General features: G+C 50.3%; 2 protein-coding genes across 2 annotated transcripts; both read right to left on the bottom strand.

Annotated features, from left to right (window-relative positions):
- Nucleotides 1–2,445: 2,445 nt before the first annotated feature.
- CDEST_10321 (Putative zn(2)Cys(6) fungal-type DNA-binding domain-containing protein) lies at nucleotides 2,446–5,061 on the bottom strand (the record flags this gene model as incomplete). Its single annotated transcript, XM_062926479.1, has 3 exons — nucleotides 2,446–4,437; nucleotides 4,577–4,871; nucleotides 4,944–5,061. 3 exons carry the CDS (start codon nucleotides 5,059–5,061, stop codon nucleotides 2,841–2,843), a joined length of 2,010 nt encoding a protein of 669 aa, XP_062782530.1. The 3' UTR covers nucleotides 2,446–2,840.
- Nucleotides 5,062–7,572: 2,511 nt separating this feature from the next.
- On the bottom strand, nucleotides 7,573–8,816 carry CDEST_10320 (Putative Zinc finger C2H2-type; the record flags this gene model as incomplete). The annotated part of the gene is made up of 2 exons (XM_062926478.1): nucleotides 7,573–8,484; nucleotides 8,544–8,816. The coding sequence occupies 2 exons, from the start codon at nucleotides 8,814–8,816 to the stop codon at nucleotides 7,573–7,575; spliced, it is 1,185 nt and encodes a 394-aa protein (XP_062782529.1).
- Nucleotides 8,817–9,386: the final 570 nt, after the last annotated feature.

The raw sequence follows: 9,386 nt of genomic DNA, 5'->3' as shown, positions 1-9,386 counted from the left end.
ACGGATCCGGAACGGCAGGCGGCATCGCGCACTGCCCGACGATGGAGTTGTGTACGAGTGGAGCGACACAGCAAGCCGCTGGCGGAGCAGTGGGTGGATGTACGTATTGAGTCGCGGTCTCGTATACTAGATTACAGAGTTACTAGGTGAAGATAAACAACATGGGCGAAACACGCTCCGGACTGACTGCTGGATCAACGAGCCATCGAAGGATGGCATTCCATGTCTGGTATGGCCGGTTAGCTTCAGATCAGCCTTGGTTATGTGGAATTGCAAAGCTTACCCCAGGGACGGGGCAACGAGTATGCCCTGGACGCTTTCAAGAACCTTTGACCTCGTCTCTGACTTCCAACTTTCGTAAAGACTCAATTTTTTTTAAAGCTTTCCTCTACAACTTGTGTCTCTAGTCCTTCTTCCTTTTAGAGATGCTGGATATGTCTGTCCTCAGGTACGACATGAGACCAGGTCTTGAAGAGCGATGCCACGTCTTTACTTTGTGCTGCCGAACTTGGCATCTGAGGACAACTTACAGTGCAACTTCGTAGGCGTGGGCAACTAAAGGGGTAGCTCCGGATGCCACCTATTGATGATGCAGTGTCGGTCGTCATAATCGTCGCGGCTGGCAAGGCTTTCGATCTTTACGGCGGCGGCGAAGAACGACGGAACGATGGCGGAGAGATTGACGTCCTTCAAACGCACTTTGATAGGCAAGAAATAGAGAGTCTGAAAATTCTTGTCATGGTTCACTGGTAGAAGCTTGGATATCCTTCTAGAACACCAAAGGGGAATGGGGTCTAGTTGAAGCCAGATATGACATTCTTCGGGAAAATGACACTTGTTTCAGTCACGTAGATGATCCAGCATCTTCAATAACCGAGTTGAAGAAAGTCAGTTGTGAGAAGAGCTCTCGTAGATCAGGTAAGACAAATTTAACTCGATTCACCTTCCGTTTACGCTCACTACGATGTTGAGAGCTTAGGAATTGTCGCCTAGATTCGAACGTCGGATCGGTTAATTGTAGCTACGATCAACGCCCGTTTCTCGGCCCCTTTTCAGAGCAGCTGACTTGGGCTCTAAACCAATACAGCTACGAACATTGTAAGTACTGAAGAGCAATACGATATTCTAAAGAAAGTGGCAAAAAGCTATCTACATCGAGAAATCTCTGATGAAGGCGTATCATTCACCTGCTAACATCCTGCGGGGGCGAGGAATGTCGCATATGGACGATGAAGCAACTTGGAAGGAGATACGAGTTACGAAGTGCTTTGAAAATCATCAGATGAGAGGATTGCTTTTCTGAGACACAAGCCCAGGAACATGATAACCTTTGCCGGCCGACGTTGGAGAGAATCTCTCGGACGGGAGACTATCGGTAGTAGATTCCTCATGTTGAAGCTGCTCTATGAGATACATATCTACCCTTGGTTCTGAATGTTCGCCGCGGAGTGTTCCGGAACCAACTCGACTTTGCCCGTGGATCGCAACAGTAGTTGGTGGACGACCTCTACCTCTCGCGACGTATGAATGATAAGCCTCAATACGGGAGATGTTTTCGTTTGGCATTTCGACGTCATGACTGCATGGCCCCAGCGGAAACGGCCGCACATGGCACACCATCACTCACAGATGACAGCTCGCGCAAGATTAAACAGAGATATGTTCAAAGTGCCGAGCAAGCCCGCGCGTAGAAAGATCCTAAGGCATCAACAGCTGAAGATGAAAATCACGAGTTTTGCCACCGGCACATAATCATGTTCCGATCATTCAAACTGACGTGAAACAACGTTGTAATGAACCCGATGCTGCATCAGCTGCCTCTAGACTCAGGCAGCACCTGTCGTATGGTGTCAAGTCGGATCGCCCGAGCTGCTTGAAGCTTATCCAAACGCCCGGGGCTCTGTTCCAAGCATGATATTCGGCAGGTATCCCTGCCTGGTGCAGGAGTGTCCGCCCATTTGGCCAGCCATGGAAATGCTCTGTTCAGTGATTGGTTTTCTTCGGCGCGCCAGACAACTTCTGATCCCTTGAACGGATCATTGGCACGAATACAGTGAAATCTTTTGTGCCGAGTAGTTAGACTACACGGCCCAGCCTTATGACATACAAATTCAACATCCTCTACATCTTCTTGCCTCGTCCTTCCAGGGTAAGCAGTCCTCTAAAGATGGCGGTATGGCCCACAAACAACGCCATCCCCCCCGAATCGAAACCCAAGGCAGAAAAAGGGAACACTGGTCAGGTATCGGTCCCCTGACGAAAACGTTCTCCTCAGCCGGTAAGGACTTTCATATAGGACTCTGAGATGACTTTTTGAGTTGGGCTTAGCGTATTGATCAACCTGGGATCTTCCTTGGTGTTTGTATTTGCGGGATGAAATGACTAGTAAATGTGTGGACTAGAAGTTAAATAGATGAAGGGTTGCATAGTGCATCGCTGGGCTCCGATAAGGCCTCAATAGCTGTCTAACTCTCCAGTACAGGTAGATCTCCCACCTAAACCATGGCTTTCCCAAGACTCATTGAACTCGTGCATTCCATTTCACCACTTCTCTCTACCACTTGCCCTTTCAGAACTGCACCCTGTAGATTAAATAGGAGCCTTTGCTATCAAAACAAGCAGATACTGAGACAGTAGTTGTTATCTTTTCCATCGTATTTACGGGGTGGGTATCCTGAAACCTATTTCCACTTCATCTGCAATCGTCAGTCTGGGTTGCCTGTAGTCTCTCTTCGAGAGCACCTCCAGCACAGGCCGTACATCGGCCAAAGGCATGTCGCAAGCGATGTGCCACCAGGCCACGTAGTCCAGGCTTCTCAATAATGAACAAAGGGCCATTGCTATGGAATTATCACGGGCGACCCAACGCGAGATGCGCCGACTTCATCCTTGACGTTCCTCACTTCTACAAACTCGGTGTGGAGGGAGGTGCTCCCGTCGGCCCTACGCCTGAAAAAGCCGACTATCCTCCCGCGCACAATGTGGCCCATGATGTTCTTCTCCTCGGTCTTCGGCTCCGTCCACATATCCACTATCCTCTTCTCATTGGCCGGCAGGGTCCAGCCCGGCTCGATCGGGGCGAGGGGTCGTCCGTAGGGGTCCAGGGATATGTCGTGTTCCAGCTCGATGGTCCGCCGCGCCATGGCGACCAGCGTCGCCATCTCCCAGAGGTTCTCGCGCGGGAGGCCCAGGATGGGGATCAGGCGCAGGGCCTCCAGCCTCGTCTCCAGGTGCCGGCACGTGGTGGCGACGAAGAACAGCATCGGCGTGTACCCCGTCTCAAACATGAACTTTGGCGTCTTCGCGCTGAGGCTCGCGAGTTTCGAACGCTCCGAGACGGCGACGACTGTCGTGGCGAGGTTTTTGACTATGCGGCTGTAGTTCGTCAAGAATTTATCGAACCCTGTCTGGTTGTTCATGAATGCCATGTTCAGCCAGACGCGGCAGCATTCATAACGCGTTGAAAGAAAACCCCGGAGCATCTTGGGCAGATAGTCTTCCTCGAGCTCGAACAGCTTGGTGGTAGGGGTGTCCGAGTACCGGATCCGGTCGTTGAACTGGGTAAACAGGGCGTTCCACCTATCCAGCAGCTGATTGATGTTCTCCTGCTGTGCGAGTAATTCCGGTGGGACGGCACAGCCCCTGAGCGAGTCGTCGCGGTAGGGGTACCCTTTCTTCATGAGCTGCAGCGTCTGGCAATATATATCGTCGATCATCAACTGGGCATCCTGGAACGTCGAGAAATTGGGCGGGACATGGCGCTCCAGCCCGCTCAGGTCCGGAAAGTCGGATTTCTCATTGCTGAAGAAGAAGGAATACTCGGAGAGGCGGCGGAAGAGCGGGAGCAGGTGTTCTTTCGTCCAGGGGAACTCGTTGTGAGTGTCCCGCAGGATGGCGACGCCGTGCTTGCAGTGTCTAATGGCAGCTTCGCGGCCCGACCGCAGGAACTCGATACATATAAACAACAGACAGACGAGCAGCACGACGGGCTGCTTCTCGCGGGACATCATGCCCTTCAGCTCATGGATAGCGGCATTGTAGTGCCGCAAGGCAAAACTGTGGTCCCGGGGGACGACTGCCGCGTTGTCCCCGGTGTGGAACTGCTCGTAGAGGTCACTGATAGCCAGGATAGAGTGCGTGACAGCCGGTTCGAGGGTGCTGAACTGCATGACGATATGCGTCCAGAAGTAGGGGTCTACGGCGCCTGAGAGGAGCGGGCCCACGGCTTCGGCAAAGTACTGCAAGGCACGACTGTCGTTGGGGGTGTTGATGCCGGGAGAGGCGCGGCTCGGTTGGAGTCTAATGATGGACGAGCCGGGGGAGCTTGATGAGACATCGGACAAGTCGGCAACGTGCGGGTAGCCATCGCATTTCCGGCCCGTGACGGTACAACGGTTGCAGAATGGTCTCGTCTCGTCACATTTGATCTTGCGAACTCTGCCGACAGGTTAGACACGATGATACAGAGGCGTCCGACGCCATCCACCCCCATCCATCCGTCTTCAGTATGTGTTGGTCCCCTAATCTCGGGTCGTCACGACGTCCAATCGGAGGGCTAGAACCGGCCTGGACTTACTTGCAGGTTAAACATCCCGTCCTGACCTTTCGGCTACCTTTCCGAGCCATGGTATGTATGTCCCTTTTGTGTTTCCCTCTCTTGTTTCCCCTTCCCCTTTCCCCTGGCCGTCTTGCGCTAAACAGGATCAAGTCTCCAGAAAAGGGCTCGAGCCAGCCTTGTTCTGCTTTCGGGGGCGACGACGCAAATCCGAGCCAGCCAGTAACGTTGGTCTTGTGGCGATCTGCTAGGTGCCGGTGGGTGCCGGTCCGCGCCTCAGTCTCGGTGAGCGCAGCCTGATGGGAAAAAGAACTTTCTTAGGAGTCCGAGGTCGAGGTGCAGGAATGCGAGCGACGGACCGGGCCAGATAATATCTGTGCCCACCAACCTCGGAACGTCCAAGTGGGACTCGCAAGGGTGAGACCGAACCGGCCAATGTCGTCTTGCAGAGACCACAGAATCCCTGCCGTCCGCATGGGGTGGCATGGGAAGGCTCCAGTGAGCATGTTTTCTGTGGTGTCGACTTTTCCCTCTATGCCCTTTCAGGACGACAAGATTCCAAAGGAAAAGCCACTAGCAATTAGGCATCCATTTGACGGCCGAAACCGCTCAGAGGTGCATGGAGCGTTGGAAGCATCATGGTAGACAACTGCCTTCATCTCGAGCTCAACAGGGGAGGGGGGTAATAGTCCTCAAGACTGTGCTATATCGAAATCGCATTTATAGGACTCTGTACATGTCAGATCTCCATGTGAACGAGCATGGCAACGTGTTGGTGATTTGTACCCGTTGCCGGGCTGGAGTAATTTTGGGGTCTGCATAATGTCTGACAATAGCAGCATGGTAAGATTGGAAACCACCGGATCTGTTCTAACTGCAAGAGCAAGTGGAAAGAAAACAGCCAAAAACCCAACAGTTACTTTCGCTGGTTGATCCAACCCTCACAATGTGGCTGGATTGATGACTGAGTGAAAGCTACTACGCCTATTGTCTCGATTGTTTGCTCTTTTTCTTCCGCACTAGAATCGCCTGGCAAGCGACGGCTCATAGTGCTTTGGTCATTTGACGAGAGCGTGTACTTGAGCCCCTATGTACGAGAGCAATGCTATTAGCCTCGTTTTGAGAGGAAGAATTGGCCTTTTCAAGTGTTGTCGTTCGCGAATGTGCGTCGTGCCATTGTGGGATGATTGATTGGACAGTTTTGGTTTTGTTTTTTGTAGACCTGCTCTCCATCTTCAAGAGAAAGGGACGATCAGGATATATCATGTTTCGTTAATCCTCCCCCAACTCCTGTTTCCCACAACGATACGGGCGTCTCGTTGTGGTCTGGAGTGGAAAGTGTGGACGTTGCCACTCGTCAGAACAAACCTGTTCTAGTCCGCACCCAGTCTCTCTTCTCATTGCCAAATCGTCACCAGCAATGCCATGTACTCTTGACGCCAATATACATGAAGTAGAGATCCTTATAATTTCGCTGCTTAGGATAAGAACGGAACTACGCTAGACACAGAGGCTGAATCATAGATGGGAAGGTCTGTGAACGGTTCTGACGCCGCATGCTAGAAGCATCATTCAAGCTAACAGAACTGCCGACGTGCTTCCCTATTTCTAAATGTCAAATTCCAGTAAGCAGAATGGCAAAAGTCAGTATCTGCATGCCGTTTTGCACAAGGAACTAAAAATGACAAAAACGTAGGCTCGCCGCGAGAACACGCGCGAGTGCCACGGAAAGGTCCATCCAGGATTCGAACCTGGGCCTACGGAAGGATATGATTGTGAAATCAGAATCCGACGTCCTAACCAACTAGACTAATAGACCATCTATGAAGCGTTTGCTTCGCGGATCTTAATGCTCAGTAAATGCTCATGTGGGATTGGGACCTGGGGGTTGAAGCCCTGGATGTGGGCGGGGTATATTGTCAAGTGGATCTTGTCAACAAGCTAAGCACGAATCTAGAGGGATGATGAAAAAGACAGGTTATAGAGAGATAAAACTTCTTCCACCAGCTGAGGGTAGTAATGCAATTCAATAGGACGTGAAGAGGACTGCCTAGATACTGAAATACAACTGCAAAGTTAGCCTTGTTAAAATAGCATTGTGTTTAGATAAGAACTTATGCATAGAGCACCGTCATTTTCTAGCCATGCAACCGACTATGCGCACGCAAAGGGAGCCATAAGGGGGGTGCGCGGCCGCCAAGGTGTAAAGAGTTGTCTCTATTGTCAATCTAGCATTTATGTGTTTAGGCGATTTTACAATCTTGAGGAAGAAAAACGAATAATGCAATGCAATTAGACTAGAAGATTTATGCAAAAAAATCTAGGTTTAGCAAACACGAGAGCTCTAAAGAGAACAATGTACTCTCTATAGATACAAGATCTAATGTATAACAAGTCGACTGCAAACAAGCCTGAAAAGACAGGAGACTAGCTAGGTGATGTATTAAGACAATGGGATAGAGGGTGATTAAGTTAGACGATGTGGCGGGGCGTGTGATGTGAGCTATTAAGTAAATAAAGCCGGACTTTTCCTCAATAACATAACAGGGCGATTGGTTTAGTGGTATAATGACCGCTTAGCATGCGGTAGGTCCAGGGTTCGATTCCCTGATCGTCCAATATTTTTTAGATTTTTGTCATCTGAAAGGTATCCTCTCAAGCCTCCCTTTTCCCTCCGTCGCCTTGAAATCGAGCAATATTCAAAGCAGCATCTGCATATAATTTTGCCTGCACTAACGAGTTTTTTGCTCTTCTTGGCGCAAATGTAAATCTAAAATCCTGCGAACAGTGACCTCGCACTCCGCTTTAGGGGTTTTGTTTGCTTGTTCCTGACCGTCCCAAATAAGATTTTTGGGAAAAGGCTTTTTGCAGTGCTTTCATAGGTCATAGGAGTCATCTTGGATGATTTGAATTGTCACGTTCTTGTCTCCATTTGCTTGTAAAGTAATGCAATAATTAGAAGCATGCCGAACCAAATGTTGTACAGCAGAGTGAAACTAAGAGTCGACGTATTCTATCTAGTCTGAAGAAACACGATGACGCCTCCTTACATGATCTCGAAGATTGTCCTCTCGGCTAAAAATCCTGTCGCAGTGCTCACAGGGTATCGCCGGGTTATGTTTTTGCTCATGCCTAAGCCTATCCTTCTTCGAAGAAAACCCTACCGACATTCTGCTGTTTTCAGCGCTTTTGGAGGACGCTTCAGACATTTGACATCCTGCTATGCGGCAAAAGAATCGTTCAATATGCTGTCTGTAATGCTTCGCAAGGTCGCAACGTCGAACGAATAGAACCTTTGACGAGCAGCCCGGGAATGTGCAACCCACAGGGTATTGGAGTTCTCCGCTCGTAAATGACAGCCGGCGAGCCGTGTCCGTATTTTCGCACGCTGGATTTTCGAAAACGTAATCGGAGGCAGACGTGTATGCTGGGGAGATTCGGATAGGTTGGTCCTCGGAGGACACGCGCTGATCAACTGGCAACCCCCATCCTAGTTCATCCGCCAGGTCCAACCCTAACATCATTGACTCCTCTGCGGGGGATCTTCGTGATGCAATATCTATAGTTGAGCCGAGCCTATCGTCCTCTGGCGCCACTGGTAGTGTACCGCTGGCGAAGGAGCCGTTGGGACTAAACGCATCGATATCCCCAGCGACGTCCAGGCCCGTAAGAAAGGAAGTTGCAAGTCGAGATTCGGTATGAAAGTCCTGCGTTCCGCTGGACTCCAGAGGAAATGTCCTTAAATTACCCATGAAACTGCTGAGCGAGAAGCCTATATCTGGTCTGGCACCTGCTTCGAGGAACGTCGCCTCACTCTGCTCACCTTGATTGCATTGGTTTTGGCTGGCGACAAGTAGCAAGTCGCAGGGATCAAACCTGGAACCGACGCCGCCATTGAAATTTGCGGTAGGTGAATCCTTCCCGAGATCCTGCGAGAGGCCTTAGAAGTTATCCCAGACTCAAACACAGTGAGTAGCTTATCCCTTACCCAAAGTGAGTTCTGGCAGTATGCGCGGGACGCGTCTAGATCCCATAGCCATGACTTTGTGTGAGGACGATGACACGAGACGTCCATAACTTGGCCTGTGAGGTCTGCAAAATTCAGGAAGTAAGGAGAGTCGAAAGGATGTCCAACAAATGAGGTTAGAGACTGAAATTTGTAGTTGGTCGCCGGTGACCAACCATAGCCATGTTCCCCTGTCATCGAATGGTGACAGGAGCGCCAGCAACATTGGGAGCAATGAGATGCTGGGCCGCACATTCTGGGATGCGTATGGGCAAGTACAAGCCATTCATCTCGTTGAATCATCGGGTTGGGTTAAGATAGCTTTTGTAGGTACACGCGCGGAAACTTCCTGATTCATGAAGTGCGAACCTTGCATAAAGTCCATGGATATAGTTGCCCTTGTGTGAAACCAAGCTAGATGTGTATGCAGAAAAGCTTTGAGTTAACTCGTGGTTATTCTAGCATTCGATTCTTCTGGAAGGGTGATGCTGTGATTACAGATGATAGCTTTGTGCTGGTTGAGAGCTGCTTCCATTTGGCGAAATCAAGACTCCACGTCATGCAATTAGGCCGCCACAGCTGTTGGTGCAAATCTGCAATGCCGGACCGGATATCCCCCCTAACTCCCCTCACGTTAGATGTAAGCAGTGACCCTCGACAGCTCGACTATGAAAGCAAAGATTCAGCATACTTATCAAGGGTAACGCAGCTCAAGCCCAAACTTTCGCACACTCCATAACCATTGGGGGAAATAGTGTACATCTGGACATCGTCGGTCCGAATGTCTTCACACGGGGACTAGTCCAAAGTTCACAGTTTGCCGAC

This window comes from Colletotrichum destructivum, chromosome 6 (genome assembly GCF_034447905.1).
Source record: "Colletotrichum destructivum chromosome 6, complete sequence".
NCBI lineage: Eukaryota > Fungi > Ascomycota > Sordariomycetes > Glomerellales > Glomerellaceae > Colletotrichum > Colletotrichum destructivum.
The sequence above is the reverse complement of the archived record's forward strand: the minus strand, read 5'-3'. Positions and strand labels throughout refer to the sequence as shown.